The sequence below is a fragment of the Piliocolobus tephrosceles genome, chromosome 2 (assembly GCF_002776525.5).
Source record: "Piliocolobus tephrosceles isolate RC106 chromosome 2, ASM277652v3, whole genome shotgun sequence".
In the NCBI taxonomy this organism is placed as follows: domain Eukaryota; kingdom Metazoa; phylum Chordata; class Mammalia; order Primates; family Cercopithecidae; genus Piliocolobus; species Piliocolobus tephrosceles.
In genome coordinates this window covers 61,814,599-61,839,488 of record NC_045435.1, presented here as the reverse complement: position 1 = coordinate 61,839,488, position 24,890 = coordinate 61,814,599, and the positions used below count along the sequence as shown (strand labels likewise).

The 24,890-nt window shown below is 37.4% G+C and overlaps 1 protein-coding gene across 1 annotated transcript in view; it reads right to left on the bottom strand.

Annotated features, from left to right (window-relative positions):
• CNTN3 (contactin 3) overlaps nt 1–24,039 on the bottom strand; it is a 266,384-nt gene extending 242,345 nt beyond the window's left edge. The window contains exons 1-2 of the mRNA XM_026446851.1: nt 23,960–24,039; nt 1,848–1,974 (exon numbers count right to left, since the gene is read on the bottom strand). Coding sequence (XP_026302636.1) covers nt 1,848–1,974; nt 23,960–24,014 — 182 coding nt within the window. The 5' untranslated portion in view covers nt 24,015–24,039. The remainder of the gene's footprint in view (nt 1–1,847; nt 1,975–23,959) is intronic.
• Nucleotides 24,040–24,890: the final 851 nt, after the last annotated feature.

Sequence of the window (24,890 nt, the reverse complement as noted above, 5' to 3'; positions counted from 1 at the left end):
TCTTTTTTCAAGAATTTTAGTTTCTTTGCGCTGGGTACGTAATTCCTCCTTTAGCTCTGAGAGGTTTGATGGACTGAAGCCTTTTTCTCTCATCTCGTCAAAATCATTCTCTGACCAGCTTTGATCCGTTGCTGGCGATGGGCTGTGCTCCTTTGCACGGGGAGATGCGCTCTTATTTTTTGAATTTCCAGCTTTTCTGCCCTGCTTTTTCCCCATCTTTGTGGTTTTATCTGTCTCTGGTCTTTGATGATGGTGACGTACTGATGGGGTTTTGGTATAGTTGTCCTTCCTGTTTGATAGTTTTCCTTCTGACAGGACCCTCAGCTATAGGTCTGTTGGAGATTGCTTGAGGTCCACTCCAGACCCTGTTTGTCTGTGTATCAGCAGCAGAGGTTGCAGAAGGTAGAATATTGCTGAACAGTGAGTGCACCTTTCTGATTCTTGCTTTGGAAGCTTCCTCTCAGGGGTGTACTCCACCCTGTGAGGTGTGGGGTGTCAGACTGCCCCTAGTGGGGGATGTCTCCCATTTAGGCTACTCAGGGGTCAGGGACCCACTTGAGCAGGCAGTCTGCCCCTTCTCAGGTCTCAACCTCCGTGTTGGGAGATCCACTGCTCTCTTCAAAGCTGTCAGACAGAGTCGTTCGCGTCTGCACAGGCCTCTGCTGCTTTAGCTGAGCCCTGTCCCCAGAGGCGGAGTCTACAGAGACAGGCAGGTTTCCTTGAGCTGCTGTGAGCTCCACCCAGTTCGAGCTTCCCAGCAGCTTTGTTTACCTACTTAAGCCTCAGCGATGGTGGGCGCCCCTCCCCCAGCCTCGCTACTGCCTTGCGGTTAGATTGCCGCAGACTGCTGTGTTAGCAAGGAGGGAAGCTCCGTGGGCGTGGGACCCTCCCGGCCAGGTGTGGGATATATTCTCCTGGTGTGCCGGTGTGCTTACAGCGCAGTATTGGGGTAGGAGTTACCCGATTTTCCAGGTGTTGTGTGTCTCAGTTCCCCTGGCTAGGAAAAGGGACTCCCTTCCCCCTCGCGCTTCCCAGGTGAGGCGATGCCTCACCCTGCTTCAGCTCTCGCTGGTCAGGCTGCAGCAGCTGACCCACACGGATTGTCCGGCACTCCCGAGTGAGATGACCCCAGTACCTCAGTTGAAAATGCAGAAATCACCGGTCTTCTGTGTCGCTCGCACTGGGAGATGGAGACTGGAGCTGTTCCTATTCGGCCATCTTGCTCCGCACCCCTCAATATTTTTTTCTTAAGGTGGTGGGAGTATGAATTTTTTTTTCTTTTTTCCTTATACCTTTTCATGATGTTTGAAAGTTTTCAGTGAAGAGGAATTGTTTATATAATCTTAAAAATATAGACTTTAACTTGATATACATGTAACAAATGAAATACATTTTCTCTTCAAGAATCATTAAAATGACTTTGGTAAGAATGCGTTTTATTCTTCCATACTTATTGAATCTCCAAGCACAAATCCATTAAAATGGTAAATGAACGAAAGGTGGGACACAGAAGTATTTGTTTAACTATGATTTCAAATTAACTTTAAAACACAATTTCATCCCCACAATAAATGTAAATCCAAGTTTATAAATTAAATTGCACTAAAAATCAATGAAAAGACATTACTTACTTTAGGGATTCTGCCATGATCAATAACTAATCAAATATATGCTATATATAGATTTAAATCTTCATATATTGAATCTGTTGAATATATCATACAACTATAGCTTCATATATTTTTTTCTTACTGATGGCATAAATATACTGGAGCAAAGAAAATTCACCATCTCCACATAAATGTGTTTAGTTTTTTTTATTTGAATTTTCAAACTTTTCACTGTACCTGTAATGAGGTGATGGGCTGCCTCTTGCTTCACAATTTAAAGTTATTTTTTCATCTTCTGAACCAACAGGGAAAATACTATTGCTGGGTTCTTTGACAAACACAGGGCCTTGTAAGAGAAGCTCACCTATATAGGGGGGGAAACATCCAAAAAATAATAATCAGTAAAAGGTATTGTATAAAGTTACATTCCAGTATTGAAGAAAACAAGCAACTAGTAAAAATCTAGTACCGCTCCATTTGCCTACAAAGCAAAATGCTCTGTAGACATTGTTTTGTTAAAGGGAATCAATTAACCCACTCAACAGCGCAGTGCCAACTCTATGAGAACTAACATTGGTATGAAAAATATTGCCATATTAAGATCACTTCATACTACAGTAATTACTTTTTATAACAACAAACTACATCTAAGTGTAGACTGGTGAATACACTATTACCCCAAGTCTTTTTTGTCATAGCCTCTTTGCCAAACTAAAGCTGAATTCAAAACTAATTGAACACCTAAGTAATTTCATAAAATCTGCTTGGCATGCAAATCTTAAGCTTGACAATGCTATTTTGCCATTTGGAATGAAAAGCACTCAATATTTGGTGGGATGTCCCATTTTATTACTAGCAAATTGAAGAGGAAGATACAGCACTGAACAATTATCTTTTTAAAGATGTTTCTACTTTGGCCAAGAGAACTTGAACATGCTCTGAGGAGAATTTCCACATACAGACAAAAAAATCTCTCTATTGTACTATGAGTTTACGAGTTCACAAAAGAACAAGATAATGCCACCACCAAATGCTTATGGGACTGCAGTTGTATAATCATTGCCATAGCATTTCTGAAAACAAATAAATTCACCCCCTGAAAAAAAAGCTCTTTACTTTCCTATTTTGCTTCGAATGCTCAGCAAAATTACAGAGGAGTTTCTATTAGCTCAGAGAATGAATAAACAGACTAAGAGACAAAGAATCCATGAAAAGTCAGACAAAACAAGATCAAAAAGCAGCAGAAAAGGCCCCAAAACAATGAACTGGCATTTTAGCTACTTCAAATAGCAGTTAACATTAAAAAAAAAATGTACCATAAGTGTAACAACAATAAATAACAATATGATTAAAATAATCATTGAAATGATAAAAATAGCAGCTGCTAAAGCTGAAATTTTCAAGTAAATCCTATGTGCCCAAATGTGCTCATTACTCCTCAGAATATTCTGTGAGGTAAATGCCATAATTATTCCCAACAGAAGACAAATACTGCACCTAAAAGTGGTTAGGTGGCATGAGCAAGTTCACACAGCATTGCAGAATGTAAAACACACACTCTAGAATAATGGATTCCACAGTCCATGCAGGGATACTCTCTTACCCTTTCTGTAAGGAATTTGGCCGTACCCTAGGTCTGATCTTTGCCCTCCGCTTCTAGGAGGTAATCTATGCCATAGCTGATTGAAATGTCTGCTTAGGATGGGGACTGGCCACACCAGATCTTAGGGTGGGGCCAGCCACACCCAATAGTCTTGGGTTGGAAACTGGCCACATCAGACAGACTAACCATATGATTAAAGGTGAGAGATCTGGGTCATGTGGTATCAGATGACGTGGAGACACAGCTCAACCACATGTGCAACCAGTCAGTCACCCCTACATAATGAAGTCTCAACAAATAACTCTAGACACCGAGGCTCAACGAGTTCCCCTCATTGGCTCTCATACTCCTTGAGTATTGTCACACATCAATACCGGAAGGGTCAGATGTCCTGTGGACAATGAAAGCTGTGCATGTGAAACCTTCCAGACTCTGCCCTATGTGTGTCTTCCTCTAGCTGAGTTTAGTATGGATCCTTTCCCTGTAAATAACATAACTGTCAGTATAACACTTTTCAGCAACGTTTGTAAGTCCTTTTAGCAAATTACCAAAAATGAGGATAATTTGGAAACTTCTTGAACTCAAAGACTGTCAGAAGTGAAGGCAAGCTCACAGCTCAGCTGACTCGGAGCAACTTTGCGCCACAACATCACCACACAATTAGCCCTTACTAATCCCCACCATCCTTTAAGAAAGCAGCCTGCTATCCCCTTTAGTCCCTGATCTTTACTTTTATCTATCAGGGAAAACTGCCAAAGGAAAAAAAAAAAAAAGCTTCCATTTCCCTTTTTAGGAAAGGGCAACTTCCAGAAGAAACAGATTTTAAAATTGCTACTAACACCCCTAATTTAAAAGAGGCAATACTGCTATTTTCTTCATTTTGCCCCTCAACCAATTCACTGAATAGAAATAAGTAAAAACAAAAATGACAGTCTATTCTATTAATTGAGTTTATTGTCTTAGAAAGTCGAAAATATTTATGATGCCTCTTTAGAAATACTTGCAAATATAGTGAATATTTCCTAACATTTTTCTGGTGTAATAGCTTCTGATTTACTTCTGATAACATATATTTCATTATTTATGAGATGGGATAGCATCATTTTTTCTGACAAATTCTGATGTATTTATAGTTTGAAACCAATAATGCATAAACCAATAATGAATAAACAGACTAAGAGACAAAGAATCCATGAAAAGTCAGACAAAATGAGATCAAAAAGCAGCAAAAAAGGCCCCAAAACAATGAACTGGCATTTTAGCTACTTCAAATAGCAGTTAACATTAAAAAAAAAAAATGTACCATAAGTGTAACAACAATAAATAACAATATGATTAAAATAATCATTGAAATGATAAAAATAGCAGCTGCTAAAGCTGAAATTTTCAAGTAAATCCTATGTGCCCAAATGTGTTCATTACTCCTCAGAATATTCTGTGAGGTAAATGCCATAATTATTCCCAACAGAAGACAAATACTGCGCCTAAAAGTGGTTAGGTGGCATAATGGTATAATTTTGGTATAAATGGTGTGATGGTATACATAATGGTATAAATTTGGAAATAACAGGAAAGTTGGGGAGATAAACCAAAAGAAGAAAGGTTAGTAGAGATAAGAAAGCAGTGGTTTAAACGAAAAAGGCAAAGAGAAGTGTTCAAAAAATTTCCTTCAAGTGGTCACAATAAAAACTCAATTGCCCATCCCATCATTATCTAATAAAAGTCATGTCCCAAACAATAGTACTTGTCTTCTCCAGAGGCCACTATTAATTTTAAATAAAAATGTTAAACTACCAGGAGCGTTTTCTTCTGATATCCTTTTGAGAGAAGGATAATAACTGCTAATTTGCTAACATTCATTGAACTAGGTACCATGAGCCATGTGCCAGGCACACAAAGCAGCTATTTACATGCTTTGCTTCTCTTAACTCAAGCTCCCCTAACTCCAGTTCCTGATCTCTGAGGTCTAGCCACACTGCTCTTGTTCCTGCTTCTCAAATATGCTGAGCTTCGTGTCACTTCTGGGCTCACACACTTGTTCTTCTTGTGTTCTGGTTTCTTTTTGTCATTCAGAATTTAGCATAAATGTCACCTTCTCGGCTTAAATGCAACCATGTGCATTCCCCCCATCTAAAGTCATTACACACCCTTCATTTCCACCAGCCACAGATATCAAAGCACATCTCACAACCTCACGAGATCTCCCTACATAAACACTACAGATGTTTATGTATGTGTTTGTTATTTATTTGTATTGAATTCATTGCTGTATCCTCAACTCCTAGAACATGGAAGATATTCAATATTGATCTGTAGAATGAATAAGATGAATGAAACAATCCTCATAATAACTCTATATGAGGCAGATACTATTTTACAGATAGTGACTGTTAAAGCTAAGATTTTAATTTCAGAGCTTATCTTCTCACCTTGCACATGGTTTGGCCTCCCCAGAAGAAGTGAGGCCCAGAGAGGTTAAATGACTGACCATAGTAACAGTTTCCTGGTCAAAGACCTGGTATCAACCCCAGTCCTCACATTCTTGGTTTGCCACCCTTTCCAGGAAGCCACACTGTTCTCAATATGATCAGAGGTGAAAATTAACCAACAGCCTGCTTTTTCAACTTCAGTATTTCCTGATGGCACTGGAGTTAACGGCCTATGAGGCACATATCTGCCATCTCTGAAATTTAAGGCTCATAAAGGCTTTCAGCCTATCAGCAGTCATTTGGGAGCCTCCAACGCCTCTTAAAAAGTAAGTACAAAATAAGAATCAAACATGACAGGTCAGTGCATGCTTCACACTCAGAAAAGGGACAAGGTCACTCAATCTTGCTTCACGGGAATGAAATAGGTGATGAGAGATGCTGGGGTTTCATGTTCTAGTCTCTTGCCAGCAATATAAACTTAAAAGGAATAGATTCTGAAGTCTCTGCTAATCTAAAAGAAATTATCCAACATTTTCTTCAAAACGAATTTGATCCTCAAAAAGACAGAACCTTGACTATTCACACAACTATTCATAACCAGTTAAAAGCACCCAGTCTGAAAACAGAAGGGGGCCCCTTGCCTAACTAATGAATTCAATGTAACATTCAGATTGCTGTTAAAGTTTACTTTTTGTGACAGGGGCATTTTTTTGATATGCTAGCCTGGCTCCAAAGCTCAATTTTAAATATACAACCTAAAATAAGAGGCGTATCACATTTCCGAACAGGACTAATAGGTCCAAAAATCCAATCCTAAGGTGTTATTTTTCCCCCCAGACACCTACAGGCAACAAGGAATAACTGCCTTTGAATGTATGTACAAGCTTTATGAGCTCCTAAGGTAATGTCACATAAAAGATCAAACCGCAGACGATCAATTCTAAGGGTCATACTCTATACAATTTTTATGAAGACTGACAAAGAAAAAGAGAGAAGGGATTCTGGGCAAGTTGCATTACTCTACTAAAGGAAATGAAATTCCTAAAAGACAATGATGGTATCTGAAATTTCTAGGGCAAAGGAAAGCATATCCTATTTTTCCTTGCTGATTTATGTCATATCTACATGGAAAACAAAAACCAGTAGTGCATTTCAAAACACAGGGTAAATCACAACAGGGTGTAAGGGTAGGCAATGCAATTAAAGACAGAATTTAAGAGGACATGGATTTAGAAAGGAATATTCCATGCACTTACAAGGCATCAAACCCAAACAGAATGAGTTCTAGCCTGGGTCAAAGAAAGCAAAATCATATGCCGCCAGTGAAATAAGATCTATATTCTAGCCCCTACTATTCTTCAGGAAAAAAGCTTTTAAAAGATGGAAATTTTTTTTAGAAATGGGATATCTTCTATTTTGGCAATGGTAGTTTAAAGCTGGAAAATGCCAAAGAAACAAGACCAAAATAAAATTCCATTTATATGCTTCCAATGTCAGAGGGAGATAAAGTATTCGATCTCAGAATATTTCATTTCTTCAACAAATATGTGAATGCCAGACATGTGCCACATATGAAAAACTGGCTGTGGCAGATGCTGCTGGTAGTCCACTCAACAGCTATTGCCTGCCCTTCTTCCCAGCCCTTAGAGTCTGCTTTCACTGTGGAGAATGAAAGCTCCAGAGATACTAGCTTTCCAGAACTCTTGGTCGTTCTTGGCTGGGAAGCAGGGTAGCCAGGGGATATTGGCTTATGAGACCACTAATAGCCCAAGAGGGGATATCCATTTTCTAGGGTTGCTTTAACAAAGTACCACACACTGCGTGGCTTCCAAAACAGAATTTATTGTCTCACAGTTCAGAGGGCTGAAAGTCTATATCAAGGTGTTAGCAGGGTTGATATCTTCTGAGGACTGTGATAGAAGGATCTGTTCCAGACCTGTCTGCTTGGTTTATAGATGGCTATCTTCTCTCCCTGTATCTCTCTTCATATCATCTTCCCTTTATGTGTGTCTCTGTGTCCAAATTTCTCCTTTTTTTATAAGGACACCAGTCCTAATGGATGAGGGCCCACTCTTAGGACCTCATCTTAACTAATGACATTAGCAATGACCCTATTTTCAAATAATAGGGTACTGGAGTTTAAGACTTCAGCATATGAATTGGGGATGGGGGTGGGGTAGCAGCAAGATTCAACCTTTAACAAGCCGTTAACCTGGTAAGAACTTCTAGACAAAAGTCTCTACTCTGATTGTGTTTTGAAGTAAATAAAATGCTGACCTCGCTTTCCTTCCTTTTTGATATGGAAACTTTCACAAAAGGAAAGAATGCTGGGAACTACTGAGACCACCTGGACACCATACGGGAGAACAGTACACGTGTGTGTGTGTGCGTGTGTGTGTGCGTGTGTGTGTAAAATATATATTTCTATATGTGCATGAACACACACACACACACACGCACACACACACAATGTCACAGAAAAGGCAACCCAGAGCTCTCACATCTTTGAATCCCTGAACCAACATGAACCACGTAATTCCAAATATCATGTGTTGGAAAAATAAACCTCTAATGCATTTTGTCACCTGCACCTAAAAGCTATACTGTAACCAATGCTCTAGAAAAAAAAAGGAAAAGGTAAAATAACACACTTCAGATGAGAAAGGAAAATAAAGTACTTATTAAGAATAACTAATGGGTCTGTTTTCCACATCTGGAAATGTTAGCAAGCAATTAAGTTAAAAGAAAAAGTGCTGGAGTATAGCATGCACCTGGAGTATGACAGCAAAATAACACCAATAAAAGTGATGAAAACCCTTTAAATTGAGAAATTAATAGTTCACTACATGATTTTTCTCAATCTTTATTTCCTGTTTTATTTATAAGCAGGAAATAAAGTAATTACATGGGAAGTGACATTCAATAATTAGGGGACTAGAACTGACAGGGACTGGTTAAGCTTCACAGGACCTAGAAATAAATGTTCAAGTAAAACAATACCGCTCGCTGGAATGGCAAAACCCTTTCAAAGCATGCAGATTTTTACCAAGAACTATATTCATCCTCTAATTGCAACCTGCCTAAGGAAACATAAAAATGTCCACACATACAAAAATATACAAAATGGTTTTTGTTTAAGCTTAAGTATCTTGATTTTGGCACTTTGCTTTCGTAAACTAATTGCAGAGTTTGATGGAAGGTATGATCCACTTCACTGTACTGATTAACATTAATCTGTATTATAATTCAGTAAGAGAAGAGGACTTTGAGAGTACTTCTAAAAGTGCCCAATGTTTTATGTTGATATTGTTTAAATCCAATGGCTATATTTTTGCTTGTTGAAATGTTCTTTACAGTTTAATGAAATGGTTAACTAATTTATAGTTATAATGCAGGACATAACGTTTTTGGCAGAAAAACAGGGTGGGAGGAGATGGGCTGGAGTCTTGGGAGATTAAAATGTTTTCATAATGTTTCATAGCTTTCTGTATTTAAATTCACGCCATTGTCTTTTTATGAATGTGAGCTTTAATGTTTTTGAACCTCCATGACATCCTTCTATAATTCTCAGACCATAATTATACCTTTCTTGCTAGACAGCTTAATAGCAACTCCACATGATTAAAAAAAAGTTAGAATGCTATTGTTGGATGCAATATGCAATGTGTACAATACACCAGGAGAACACAATCCATGGTCCATTTATCTGAAAAAAACAACACTTACATTCCCTCTTTCTATTATACTTTCATTGTACATTTTTGAAATGTGCAAATTCACAAAGTTCTCACCCACCATATGAAAATAGTACATTAATCAACTTTTTAAAATATTTCTTTAACATATTACTTTCAAAGGTTTTAATAGAGATGATTTCATTTCTATTACGGAACCCATTCTTTCTAACAGTTTTTATTCTTTAACAGAGAGTTCGGGTCAAGGCCTATTAGGCCCAGACACAATTCTCTTTATGTATCTTAGAAAGAATGTTTCATATCAAACTCTAGTTCAAGGTCACTGTTTCTATGTGGAAATAATTATCCAATAAAGAATTCCTTTTGTAAATGAGTTGCAATGCAGAAGCTATTGAGAACTAATACTAGGCCTGGCGTGCTGGCTCACACCTATAATCACAGCACTTTGGGAGGCCAAGGCAGGAGGATCACAAGAAGCTAAGAGTTCAAGACAAGCCTGGGTAACATAGCAAGACTCCATCTCTACGAATAAATAAAAATTAGTGGGGCATGGTGGTGCATGCCTGTAGTCCCAGTTACTCAAGAGGCTGACATGGGAGGATCACTTGGGCCCAGGAGTTTGCAACTGCAGTGAGCCATGATCACACCACTGCACTCCAGCCTGGGCAACAGAGTGAGACCCCAACTCTAAGAAGAAAAAGAACTAATACTACTTAGTGATTGCATCTTGTAGTATTTTACAGGGGTAATCTCATAAAGTAGAAAAGAGCATAATCTCTTCCTGCCCCCACCTTAGTAAGCAGAAGCCAGCACTGTGTTTATAAATGTCTGAGTGTATAAAACACCATCGACTTCTCTCTCCCTGTTTATTTTTTTCTTTAAAGAAAGAGTCTTGTTCTGTCACCTAGGCTGAACTGCAGTGGCCTGATCCTGTCTCACTACAACCTCTGCCTCCCGGTTTCTAGCAATTCTTCTGCCTCAGACTCCTGAGTAGCTAGGATTACAGGCGCACGCCACCATGCCCGGCTACCTTTTTGTATTTTAGTAGAGACAGGGTTTCACCATGTTGCCCAGGCTGGTCTCGAACTCCTGAGCTCAGGCAATCCACCCACCTCGGCCTCCCAAAGTGCTATGATTACAGGCGTGAGCCACTGTGCCTGGCCTCCCTGTTTCTTAAGTGAGGATCCTGATTTTCCACTTCCAGACTACTGAGAGGGATTGAGTTGGGTTGTGGGGTAAGATACGGAGGTCTAAGGAAGCAGAACAGAAATGACAACTGATATGGGTAGGCTTTGTGTACCCACCCAAATCTCATCTTGAATTGTAATCCCCATAATCCCCACGTGTCGAGGTAACTGAGTTATGCGGGCAGTTTCCCCCATGCTGTTTTAGCGATAGTGAGTGAGTTCTCACGAGATCTGAAGGTTATAAGAGACTCTTCCCCTTTGCTCAGCTCTTCTCCTTCCTGACACCATGTGAAGAAAGTGCCTTGCTTCTTCTTTGCCTTCTGCCATGATTGTAAGTTTCCTGAGGACTCCTCAGCCATGTCAGTCAATTAAGCCTCTTTACTTTATAAATTACCCAGTCTCTGGCAGTTCTTAATAGCAGCATGAAACCGGACGATTACAACAACCTTCCCCAAAATACATCTGGAACTATGGGGTGCAGAGAGAGGGGTATGTCTTAGAGTTGCCTAGGCTTACATTTGTTAAATTCATTTTAATTGATTCACAATTAAAAATGTAATTATCATAATGATTAATTGTAGACACAGTAGGCATACAACTGATAAACATCCAACTGATAAAGTAAACATACAACTGATAAAAAGATTTCTTCAAATAATACTAATCCTTACTGCATGCTGGACGGTTACTTTTTTCCTTTATATTCTATTCTATTCCACTCTATTCTATTCCATCTGATATGCTTTATCCTACTTTTTAAAATGCTAGACATAAACTACTACTATGTTCATATCATCACAACATCAATGGGTTCTTATCCCCAATTTGATAAGCTTTGGTCTGGAAACCTTCTCTCCTGCCACCAGTGTCCCATATTATTTTAGGAGGAAATGGGTGACGGGTGACAGCTGCAAGATATTTCTTTATTTCCTTTCCTTAGGAATGAAACCAACCTTGGCAATGTACGAAAAAATATAACCATCTTAAAAACTGAAAGAGTATCACTGGGCCCAAGATATAGTAAAGACAAGAGAGCATTCCCCAAATCTACTGAACTGCTACCTCTGTAGCCTCAGGGAGAAGAGAAATACTGTGTATTGCCGATAATGCTGGCAAACAAAAACGCATTTTATTTTGTTTTGACAAGCATTGTTTCGTAGCGCTATACAGTATGGAACAAAATCCCTCTTCATTATATATACTTAGTTAATAAACACATGGATGTTCTAAAATGTCAACCTATGAAGGGAAAATAGACATGGAATGCTAGGCCCAGTACTACACACTTTGCATTTGCTAAATCACCTAATTCTAAGTGACTATTAAGCACTCTGAATAAAAAAGTGGTGCTCCTTTTAATTCTTTTTTTTTTGAGATGGAGTCTTGCTCTGTTGCCCAGGCTAGAGTGCAGTGGCGCAACCTCCACCTCCTGAGTTCAAGCGATTCTCCTGCCTCAGCCTCCCGAGTAGCTGGGATCACGGGCACATGCCACCATGCCCAACTAATTTTTGTATTTTTAGTAGAGATGGGGTTTCGCCATGTTGGCCAGGCTGGTCTCAAACTCCTGACCTTGTGATCCACCCGCCTTGGCCTCCCAAGTGCTGGGATTACAGGTGTGAGCCACTGTGCCTGACCTCCTTTTAATTCCTATTGCTTTCCTTAATAATGGCACAGATTATAAATAAGTAATCCACAGGGCTGGAGAGGATGAGTTAAACCGGAATCTCTCGATACATTTTTGGTACCATCGTTTTGGAAGAAGCATTTGGCAGTATGTATGAGAAGTCACCAAATTGTGTAAGGAAGTCTGAGGAAACTCTACTCTCGATTCTTTCATTCATCCTTCCTCATTATCTCCCTTGTAGTAATCGTTCCTCATTCTGAATTCCTAGAACAATGTTTGCGTATTTTACTCATCACAATATTGTTATCCTATAATATATTACATTTACTTGTTTTTCACTCTTATCATCCTCATCCCCAGGCTTTATACTTTCAGAAGAAAGTGACCCTATTTAACACACACTTCTTCTAACCTCTTAGCATACCTACTTTATATACATATATATATATATAAAACACATATATATAAGTTTTCATATATATATATATATGAAAACTTAGTAAATTAGAAACTGTCTGGGAATCTCCCTGGGTCTATAGGTGTGTGTACTTATGCATCATTGTAGATGGTTCTAATTTACAAAATGTTATAGCAGATCACAGAAAGACTTTGGACTTTCCTGAGACCACCCTAATCAGATACACTTATCTCCAACTGTAATTTATGCATCCAATTATAAAATAATTCATTATATAAAAATATGAACATACGACAGAAGCAAATTCAATGAATGTGTCTATGACTCTTATGACTCTACCTTCACTGTGTCCTTACAGAGGCATCCACTGTCACTAGGCAGTTATTTCTGTTAGGCAGTTTGCAGATTCTTGATCACCTACACCCCGCGCACACCCTTCTGAGTACCATCAATACAGGTACAAGATAGGAGCAGCTTCACGAGAGCACATACAAAAATAGCACTTTCGACAGCAATAACACCCTAATAGTAATCTTTTGCAAACCTCAGCATGCTGAACTAAAGTCGCATTTCTGCATTTTAATCACTTGTTTGAAAGTAACAGCTGCCTGAGACATTAAAACAAAACAAAATAAAAAATGCTCAGTTCTACTTGGTGTTTCACTTACTCAGATCTCTAAGAATGTTTACTGTGGTTAAAGTTACCGTCAAGAAGGGTCAGCATTAGCAAAGGTCTTACTATTCCTATGGAATGTATCTTTTTGCAAAATATCCCCAAATCTATGAGAAATCATGTATGCAAGCTATGAATTTAGTTAACAAGTAATCAACAAGCAATTCTTACTTTAATCTAAATCTTCCAAAGTTAGGATTCAAAACAGTCACCTGCAGGCTGCCTGGACACATTCCACATCTTGGTCCCTTCATCTCAGTTTGAGCTTTGGGTCTGCTTTTCAGATAGGACCTGGGCGGGCTAGTTTGTTTTTTTCAAGTTTTTGCAAATCACAAATTCTACAATCATATGATACATATATGACCTATCATAGATACTGGGAATTTGGGTTTGCAGAGCTGCATGATGGTAGCTATTGGGACAAATCTATCTTGAACACTTCTTAAATTTGGATCAAAGAATTTCGGGGGGGAGAAAACACTTCCTTTAAATTGAATGGCTTCATTTAAAAAAAAATGCAGCGATTTAGACATAAAGTCATATTTCACCTTCTTACCAACAGAAAATCAAAGGTCTAGCAATCTTCAACTCAGCAATTCCATATCGATAAAGCACAATTTCCATATTCATAGACTACAGCCCTACAGGGAGTAAGACATCCAGTTGTCAGCAAGAATTTGCAAAATAACTTTGTTTATCAAATAACATATCTTGGATTGATTTATGTCATTCTTCCTCCTGGAATATTTTTGCCCTTTATCCTTCAAGGCATAAAGGCTTGAAGGTACATCTAAGTATAATCCCACTTTATCATAAATTCAATTCAACACATCTCTACAAGAAGTAAGATAAATAAATAAATAAATTAGCCTGGTGTGGTGGTGTGCCTGCAGTCCCAGCTACTTGGGAGGGCTGAAGCCAGAGGATTGCTGGGCCCAGGTGTTCAAGGTTATAGTGAGCTATGATCTTACCACTACACTCCAGCTTGGGTGAAGTAAGACCCCTGTCTCTAAAAACAAACAAACAAAAGGAACATTTCATAACATGTGAAAATTATATAAAAGTTGAATTTTAATGTCCATAAATAAAATAGCATTGGAACACAGCCACACTGACTTGTGTATGTATTGTCTATAGCTGTTTTACACATTACAAGGGCAGAGTTGAGTAGTTATGACAGAGACTACATGGCCCACAAAGCTGAGAATATTTACTATCTAGCACATGTTATGAAAAATTCTGCTGACCCCAGCTTTAGGAAGGAGCATGTCTACTAGGAGGAACAGTGACTTTGGACCACAATAAACATGATTTTTTTTTCCCACTAATATTCCATTTAGCTTTAGGCAAGTCATTTAAGCTCTCCGAGCCACTGAATTCTCCACTGTTATATGGGAATGATATCTATAATACAGGATTTTTGATGCAAAGATAAGCAGTATGTTTTCATGGCAGCAGTGGCAATGCAATAAATGTCATTTGATATTATTATTGCATATTTTTTACTTAGTGTTGCATCAAACCTTTAATTACCTCTGACTGAGGAATCGTAATTTATGGGAAGGCAGTCTAATACATGATTTTATTCATTATAACCTCCTATATATATGGCCTGAAAAATAGGATGGAATTGTCATTATCTTCATGGTAGTTGTGAATACTGGTACCTGTGTTCAGTTATCTGGTTTAAGCAAATAAATGCAAGTATTAAGTCTGAGACAAAAGGTCCCTATTAATCTGTGGAAGCTAGTAACTTCAAAAAAGAGGGGGAAAAGGGGGAATCCGTATAATGCCCACTGGATCAGTTCTCATTGAGAGACAATTCTCCAGCAAGTATTTACTTTCTACTCTTTCTTCAAATAATTACTCACCAAAGTAACATCAATGGTAAACTCGACAAAACAAGCAGCAAAGAGCTTTCAAAAACCTCATGAGGCAGAAGAAAAAGCATTAGACTATTTTATACTGTTGTTAGTTGAATGTTTACTTTATCTTCTCCCATAATAGAAAGAATGGCCATAGCACTGAGTATTCTCATTTGTTTGTCTGCATAATCAAGCAAAAAAAAAAAAAAAACAAAAAACAAAAAAAAATCCCATGCCATTTGTGGTCTTGTATATGCTGTAGTAAAATTATTCCTTAATGAAAAAATAGATGCTCACTCAGAAACCCAAATAATACACGGTTCAATAGTCAATGCTTCATAATTATCTACATAATTACGTTTCACTTAATACCACTTCTCTCTTTTTGTACACATGTTTGAGCTTAAACATCACTTGCAAGTGTGCAGACACTCGCTCACACACATTCATGGGATAAGAATGAAAAGTTCTATTTTGCTACAGAGTGAAGAAGTCATACAAGGTATTTTAACATCCCCTAAAAAATTTAATAACACAAAACTTATTTGGAGACAAAATCTACGAACTCTGATTCAAAAGCTTAAGGCTAACATAAAAACACACAAGTGTTACCATCTCCCTTTACTTACTGGGTGACATATTCAGACTGCCCTTTAAGTCAAAAAAGTTTTCAGAAGAAGACAGAATGCATGATGTTGCTGTGAACAAAGTAAAAAAGGAAAGGACTATTCCCAGGATTCACATGCTTCAGGACTAAAATTTTAATCATACCAGTGCTTCCATGTCCACAAGTGACACCAATCAATGTCACAATGGCAGCAACCGATCCCAGAGTTGCCTGATGCCTTAAGTTCAGTCAATAACAGCTTTCACCACAACCTCCCTGCTTATAAGATTGGAGGAGCAAATAATGTACACATGCTTAGAATAAACAATGAGTAACTAACCAGAGCCATTTATAAAATGGCAGCCTACATGTTCCACTCTCTCAGGTCAGCAGACACTAGAAAGTTGTCCAGGTAAAGAAACCAAATAGTCACAAAGTTCAGGGATATGGTTTCATGTGTTAACATACCACTTCACACCCCCATAACTAGCCCTCAAGAGCTTCCACAAATAAGGGCTGGATCTTCAATGGCTGTGCGAGCAGTCCAAAAAAAAAGAGCAGCTTCCTAAAAAGAAATAGTTTCACAAGGGCACTCACCACTAGCTGAGGTCCAGGTCAGCCTGTGCAAAAAGTTTGTTTTGAACTCTCCTTGTAGTTAAGAGGAATAAATTGCCTCCTATTAAAGTGACAGGTGGGAATATTACTTTTGTCACCCCTCGTCCTATAAATAAAGTAAAGCCAGGTGGTATAAAGAGAAAGTAATAAGTCAAATGCCAAGATAAGAGCTTACTTCCTTAGTTGCCAGGCAGAAGTTGGAAACACACTGGGAAGTCTAACGGCCAGCTTGGGGTACAGAATTTTTCTGACTTTTTTTTTCAACATCAGGTTTGTTGTTTTCCTTTTTTTCAAGTGATAAATATCAACAATGTAGTATGACCAAAAATCAGTGTTTAATATTTAATAAAGTGTTATTTTTTCAAAATGAATAGAATGTTAAGGAAAGATGTCATATTCACCAATGTTTCAGCCTTAACCAACTAACATGAAATCGCATGTGCATAGTGGGATCACAATAATACAAAATTGGACAACTGAATTTGTAAAGCGATGGCGGTTATAATATGCTCCAATAATTGTCAACAATTTGACAGACCAAGGAATCAATAAAAAGGGTGTTGAATAATCTTCATTTATATATTTATCTACTGATAGAGAAATGAATTCTAACAATCTCTCCATTTCTAGAAGTCATTTGCCATTTCACTGTACACTCTTCAAAGAAATTAATATGATGCTTTTGTAGCCATTATTAGTTGGTCTTAGGCCAAATGAAAAAACTGGCAACCATTACACAACCTCCTTAGGAAGATATCTGGGCTATATTTTTCCTTACCACAGTTGCCAAATAACTTCTACAAGTTGTTCATTAACGTGACACTGCTTTAAAATGACAAGAATCATACCACGAAAGATAAAATGACTCCATCTTCTCCCATGGTTTCGTCCAATTACGCAACCAGATGCTTATATATGTACGGATGCATGTGTAACTTGATTTTTCTCCACTGTATATAGTTCTCATAAAATAATTTTAAATTTAAAATGTCTCTATTTAAAATAGCATCCAGTGTTGGATTTGTAACCACAGAGTTCTGTCACTATGCATTGTCTCAAACTTAGTATTGGTTGATATTCAAAGGAAGTAAAATGCAGAGAAGTGAAAATAGATTGTATTTACATACCTATCTGTGGGAAAAGAGAAGACACACAGCAACTTAGGCCTCACTAACAAAACAAGTGCAGGCAGCTCTGCCAGTTCTCAAATTAAAATACACAACCAGTTTTTGAGTTATAATTTTGCCTCGAAAGTAATACAGAATGCAGAAATGGTCCTTAGAAATGAATATCTACTTATGTTCAAGCTTTGAATTTCTGGATGTGGGGAGGGAGCTGGGTATATGGGAAGTTTGAAAAGAATGAACATTGGAAGGGTGCTCTAGTTAATAGAAGAAGGGTCCCTCAAGGGATACCCCCACAGGATTTTTCATTCCATAGAGTGTGAATGTTATATCAAGCAGAAAGAAAATTTTTTAAAACTCAGAGGAAACAGAACATAGAAAGTATGTGGGAGCTAGATACTGCACAGTTGAAATGAGAATTACAGAAAAACATATGTAAAATATCTCATATAGGGCCCACCTCTGAAGATGGTCAAGTGATGATGGTCATTACTTGTATGCAAGCTTCAAGACAATAACTGGCAACTGATAATCATGAGGAAATGGCCTCTTTCCACACTGGTGAGCATTTTCATACCATCAAACTCATATCATTATTGGCAAGATGGCATACATATACTATAAAGGAAATGCACATCCTGTTTAAGGACCCAATCTCCCAAACACTCAGTAGTGGGTGAAATAAATCAGCAAGAATTATTTGATGCAAGAAACCATTAGTATGCGTTCACTATTCATTCCAAAAGAGCAGTGTACAGTCTTCAAGAGCAAAAAACAAGGTAGGTGAACACAGCAGCCAGGGCTTGAATATATCAAATATCTACACTGTGAATGAAATTCTGATCCACTAAGCCAGTTGGCATGCCAAGGAAATTCCTAGCCAGTTGATTTCAATGAACCCTCAATTTTTTTTTTTTTTTTTTTTTTGACTCAGAAGCAACTTTATCTGGAACAATTCATTTTCCTTTCAGCAATCCAACCTTCCTGGGAAGTTCAGCGTTTGACCATTCACTTAAGGCTTTTCACCTTGAGAATACTTAGAAGTTGAAATCTTCAGAGATATTTTCAAAAGACAACTCTCCTCAACTCCTCTTAGTGCACACCAAGGTCTTCATGCAAAAACTCTCCTCAACTCCTCTCAGTGCTCACCCAGGTCTTCGTGCACATGCACATCTGTCTCCCAATCACTGATAAGTATCAACAGTCTCCCTTACCCACCACCAAGGAGGAACCACTTGGTTCTTTCCTGTAAAAGAATGTACAATACACTATACTGATAAAAGGCTTAGTGCAGTTGAAAACCCCCTAGATGAAAATTCTGGCAGTCTAGAAAAAGCCCTACTGAGTCAATAACAAGCAATGTGACTTTGAACAAGTACCTGAAATGCTCTAGACCCCACTGTGTCATCTACAACATGAGCAGGCCTGGAATGCACACAGATATGCATGTAAATACAGTTGACTTCTGAACTACACAGCTTTCAATTGCACAAGTCCACATTTGCATGGATTTTCTTTTGCCTCTGCCACCCCTGAGACAGCAAGAGCAACAACCCCTCTTCTTCTTCCTCCCCAGTCTACTCAATGTGAACACGATCAGCGTGAAGACCTTTAGGATGATCCACTTCCACTTAATGAATAGTAACTACATTTTCTCTTCCTTATGATTTTCTTAATAACATTGTCTTTTTTCTAGCTTACTTTACTGTAAGAATATAGGATATAATACATATAACATACCAAATATGTGTTAACTATTTTATTGGTAAGACTTCTGGTCAACAGTCGGCTCTAAGTATCATAGTTAAGTTTTGGGGGAGTTAAAACTTATACGCAGATTTTCCTACTTGGAGGGATGGTCAACACACCTACTAAGATGGGGCAGCGATCCTTCTTAGGGTCCTGCCAAGCCCTTCCAAGAATAGAAGTAAAGAAAAATCTTGAGTTCCTTCAAGGGAAATTCCAGGCACTGAGCTAGCCCTGAGAAGTAAATGAGCAACTTGGTAAGTAAGAACATAGTAATAGCTTAAAACAACAGCCAAGGAAGTTGGAGTCACAATATGTCTGGCTCCTCTAGAAACTAAAGGCAACATCTTAATATATGTTCCTGAGCTGTTTTTCAGTAACAGGGACCTTTATCAAATGGACCCTCTGGCATACAGACCTCAGATAAGCGGGAAATGAGGACCGGAACCCTGATCACAGTTCCTTGTTCTAAATTTCTTCCTGAGAGCCCCAGAGGAAGTCATGCCCACAGGCCAGAACTTAACACTCCTTTCTGCTGACTCCAAGTTTTTAGACAAGGCTTCACTTTCCTAACCAAACTCAAATCAGAGCGCCAGATTCCATCTAGGAGAGGGACTATAACCTCCCTCTCTTCTTGCTTCAAGATCCCACCTTTTTAGGCCAAAACCAACGTACAACCTGCACGTACGGATTTACGATCTGGCCTGTAACTTCTGCTTTTCTGAAATTTATTGCTACCTTTAAAGCCGAGACGGGCGGATCACGAGGTCAGGAGATCGAGACCATCCTGGCTAACACGGTGAAACCCCGTCTCTACTAAAAAATACAAAAAACTAGCCGGGCGAGGTGGTGGGCGCCTGTAGTCCCAGCTACTCGGGAGGCTGAGGCAGGAGAATGGCGTAAACCCGGGAGGCGGAGCTTGCAGTGAGCTGAGATCTGGCCACTGCACTCCAGCTTGGGCGACAGAGCGAGACTCCGTCTCAAAAGAAAAAAAAAAAAAAAGAAAACTCTTGCTTATCAGCCACTGAGGAGGTCAGGTCTTAAGTGTGAGTTGCCCAGTTCTCCTTGCTTGGCTGCCTGCAAACACTCTCCTTTCTCCCACCACAAAGCCTTGGTGTGGATATTTGGCTTTACTGCACCAGGAAAGCAGACAGTTCAGTTACTGCGTTCAGTAACACTAACACCCATATTGTGCTAGGGTCAACTGTATACATACGTACATGTAAGTAAGTATAATTCAGTTTTATCAAAGTATTATGGACCTTCATATATTTTCTTCCCCCTTTAAAGCCCTACATTCCAGTAATTCAAGGCTTCCTATTCACAAGCCTCACTGGCTTTTCCTCAGACATCCTCTTCTTCCACCTCTCCCTTTTCTTGAACTGCTTCCTCAATTTCCATGATACTCCCGCTGCACTAGAGATCCTTCCACATCTCTGCTCAATCTTTTGTAAGCTCTCCCACTTCACCCTGGGTTCTGGCGTGCCTCCTTTCATTTAACTCTCCATACTTCATCCCTAAACCTTCTCCTTGGTTGCTGTCACTGGGCAAACACCTCCCTGTCTTGATCTCCTGCAATGATACCCACCCCCTGTGAACATACCAGCTTCTATTCTTTTGCTTTCAACAGACTTCCTGCTCAGGGGTATTTAAAAACACTTTCATGGGATGAGTACTTTAAGACAGCTTAACACTTAGGCAACAGTCAATTAAATTCATTTGAGTGAGCACTTTATTTGCAGGAGTCAGTTAACTAATCAACAAATACTTTTGAGACTGCTATTTTAAGAACTCAATAAAATTGTGGGTTGTATTGAACCTTATATGTTTGTTGAACTCTAATAGCACTTGCAATGTAATTTTTTTTAAGTTCCACACATGCCTTCTTAGTCACCATGAAGCTTACAAAATATCCAATATGTGGAGTTATCAATGATCAAGGTTATAAGAATAAAATACACCAACAATGTTTGCATCTTTTACTGATTCTCACATGCATACTCTGATAAACCGTCAAGATTTAGATGGTATAAATGAAAAGCAATTCAAGATTTAGTCTGCTGCAATAGAGGGGATAATTTGAAATACGTTTATCTGTAAAAACATGGAGGATGTCAAGATTTATAAGCAGGGATCAGTGACATCTCCATTCCACCAGTATCAATGCTATTAAATCATATTACACTGCGTACAAATACTACAGAAGAAACGACAGCCATTTGAGTTTGTGGCAATTGCTTACACGAAGTGCCACATCCAACACCACAAACTCACAAAGTTCCAAATCTGCTTTGAGATTAAATGCAGTCCAGAGGCATTCCTGATCATTTTCTCAGTGATTATAATAGTGGTGTTATTAAAACCACCAAATGAAAAATACTCCTCAACCATTTCAGAAATAACTTGAAAAGTTTATTTTGCTTTCAAAGCATTCCTTAATCACTATTAAGGGAAGACTAGTACAAAAATTCATTCACATTTGCATGACATAGAACGGATGAATGCTATGATTGAAAGCATTTGAAGATGTGTGTCAGTAGTCTTGGGCTGTCTTTGCATACATTGCAACTATCACTGTGAAAACAAGCAGCCCAAATATGTGAATTTTGTGGACATGTATTGTCCATGACTAAATCTACAATATTAAAGTAAGCCAATGTTTCTGTTTGGTGACCATGTATTTTGTCCTTCATTACAGTATTGATAATTTTTAAAAAATGATTTCATGAAGGTAATCTAAATTATCTCATATAGTATGATCTGTAGTCTCAATTATAATAGGCTTAAGTGTATATTTATATGGACATAGGCCTCCATTGCCTTTCTAACTCCCTAAAGAGGCAAATATATAGTTCAGGGGTCAATACATTACATATAATTACATGTATAATTACACACATGGAAACATATGTACATATATGTGCAAATATATATAATTACATAAATTTGCCACATGTAAATCCAACTCTCCCTTACAAATCCTTATAACTTTTTTACCACCATATCTAGAGAATAAGTTGGTCTTTAAATTCTTTATGATGTCTTCATATCTTACTAAAGGGGACACTGCTTTTTCTATATATTTGTTCAGAAATATGTAAAACATTTCTCAAAAATGCTGAAACACAATACAATTTGCACATAATGGAAAATTACAACTAAAAATGTGAAACCTTTTAAAAGCTGATCTCATTTTCTTTTGCTACCTTTCTACTTTCTGAGTATGTCTTCCTCCTTCTGAATATGTCTTTCTGTGAATGTCTCCTCAACTATTTGGAAAATTTCAAGATTGTTTTTACAAAATTTAATATCATAAAGAGTAATACTGCTGCAGTATATTTTCTGTCACTTTTGTTCCTTTTCCTAAAACAGAGATTATATTTGAAACTTTATAAATGAAGAAAAGATTCCAAGAATAAAATATTTTCCTATATTGAACTTTTTCCAAAGCCCATTTGAAAGTCAGAAATTTTTAAACGACTATTCCTTTTGTCCTCAGCGCTAGATGAGTAGCAGCCAATGAAAATGTTTTAGAAACAAAATTGAGGCATCACAGTAAAAATCTATAAAACCTATAAAAAACATCTTTCTTTTACAAGTTAAAGATTTTAATCTGTAACTATTATTGGCTATGGATCTTTGCTATATATTATCACGTAAATATTTGAAGCATGTTTGAACTTTGACATAAGAGCCCAAAAGTCTACTCCAATCTATTCATGTCTTTAAATAACATGTGTTTTACCTGACTACTCCATCTGGCCTCATTCTGCACTCATTTTCTTCTCTTAGAAAAGTCTTGAGCTACTTTTTTGTTAGGTTCCTTAGGTATCATGAAGAAATTATGTTTATGTAGAAAAATGGTCTTCTAAGGAGATGAGCACTGAATTTTAGGAGTGATGATTTTTATAACTTACTTTCAAATGGGTTAACCAAAATAAGCAGATAGATTTAAAAAAAAAAAAAGGAAAAAACACACATTCATATACACATATATACAGAAGAAATACAGTAAAATGGTACAATAACTACATCTCAATGATACCTACAGATGTATTCATTCATTCTATTATTGTTTCAGCTTTTTTGGTGCTTGAGAATATCATAGGGAAAACAAAATAAAATAAACAAAAAGTTAGTTGTATATACACTATTTTTAAAAAAACTTTTCACTTACTTGTTTCTCCAAAAAGTAAAATAAAATTAACAAAATAAAATACAACAAATGATTTGTAATAGTTGTTTTGAGTCAAAGATGAGAATTTTTTTCATTTTTTCTTTCTACTTTGTTCTAAATTTCAAATTTTCCAAAATTAAAAAAGAAAATTATATCTATATTCAGTTTTGGTCCTTTAGATAACTTATTTGCTAAAAGTAAAACATGAAAATGCCAACACTTTTTAAATTTATATGCTCCTTAATATGTGAGATCTCACCTCTCTAAGTTTCTTTGGAAAAAAAGGTCATAAATTAACATGATCAAATTTGATGTTATATTCATAATATCAAAGCATAATTCACAGTAGATCTGTAATATCAGATGTCATTATATTTGCTATGGAAATAAAAATGGCTTACAAAAATTAGGGAAGGAATAAGAACCCAATTATCAGATTAGAGTATTTAATTTTTTCTTTTAGGGGGGGAAAGCATTTGTTTTTCTTTGCTATTGGTGGAGTTTTATTTCAACATCTGAAAATTATACAAGCATATGACTCGAGTATACTTTTAACCTCAACTTAGAAAATACAGGATTTTTTTACCTCCTAAGCAGCCAATGAATGAAAGCAGGATCAACTGTTTCCATGGAAACATCATCTTTAACTGCCAAATGCAAGAGTAACTCTTGTCCAGTCTCTGATGAATAGAATGCTTTGTCTTCAGGTAAATCCTTTAATCTGTAAAATATATGTACAAAGAAGTTAGTTTTTTAAAAAGCTGCTTTAAAAAAGCAATTTTGCTCTTTTCGTAAAAACTGTTTATCATTTGGAGACACTGAAAACCCTCAGATAAAACAAATCTGTTTTGATACAAAATAGAGGATGCTTGAAATGTAGATACTTAAAAAACATGTAACTCATAGGTAGATGGAAACGATCTTATAGAATTTGAAATGTTTACCAATACTAAAATATTAAATTTTAATATATTATTAAAACTTTTGCCAGATAATTTCAAGAAAGAAAACATTAACCTAAAATTCTAACTTATTCAATTTTCTCTAATGATAGCATTCTGGCAAAACTAACAGAGTCAAATAAGCAGATATCTTGAAGCACTAATTTTTGCAGTTTCTGAATTCCTAATAAAGCATGCAAATTATAGATAGCATTATCAACGTCCATCTCAGGCCTATTTTTTAGACTACTGCCGAAAGTTTCCAATTACATATGCTGTGTAAAACAGATTTTAAAATGCTAATGGTGGAAAATGTTCAGTCTGAAAACCTTGCAGATGAAACCATTTTCTTTTTTGCTTTCTTTAATTTTCATAAACTTGAATATATTGGTTGAGAGGAAATAACTATGTGAAAGTCTTGTGTCATTTTGAGTGGCCACTTAAAACTAGTTAAGCTGCATGGTTAATGATCAAGTACATGTGATACACACACCTGAACCTCTGGACTCCTCAAATTCAGTTGGTACCACACAGGGAATTAATGATTTAAAAGTCTGCTACTTTAGTGAGGAACAG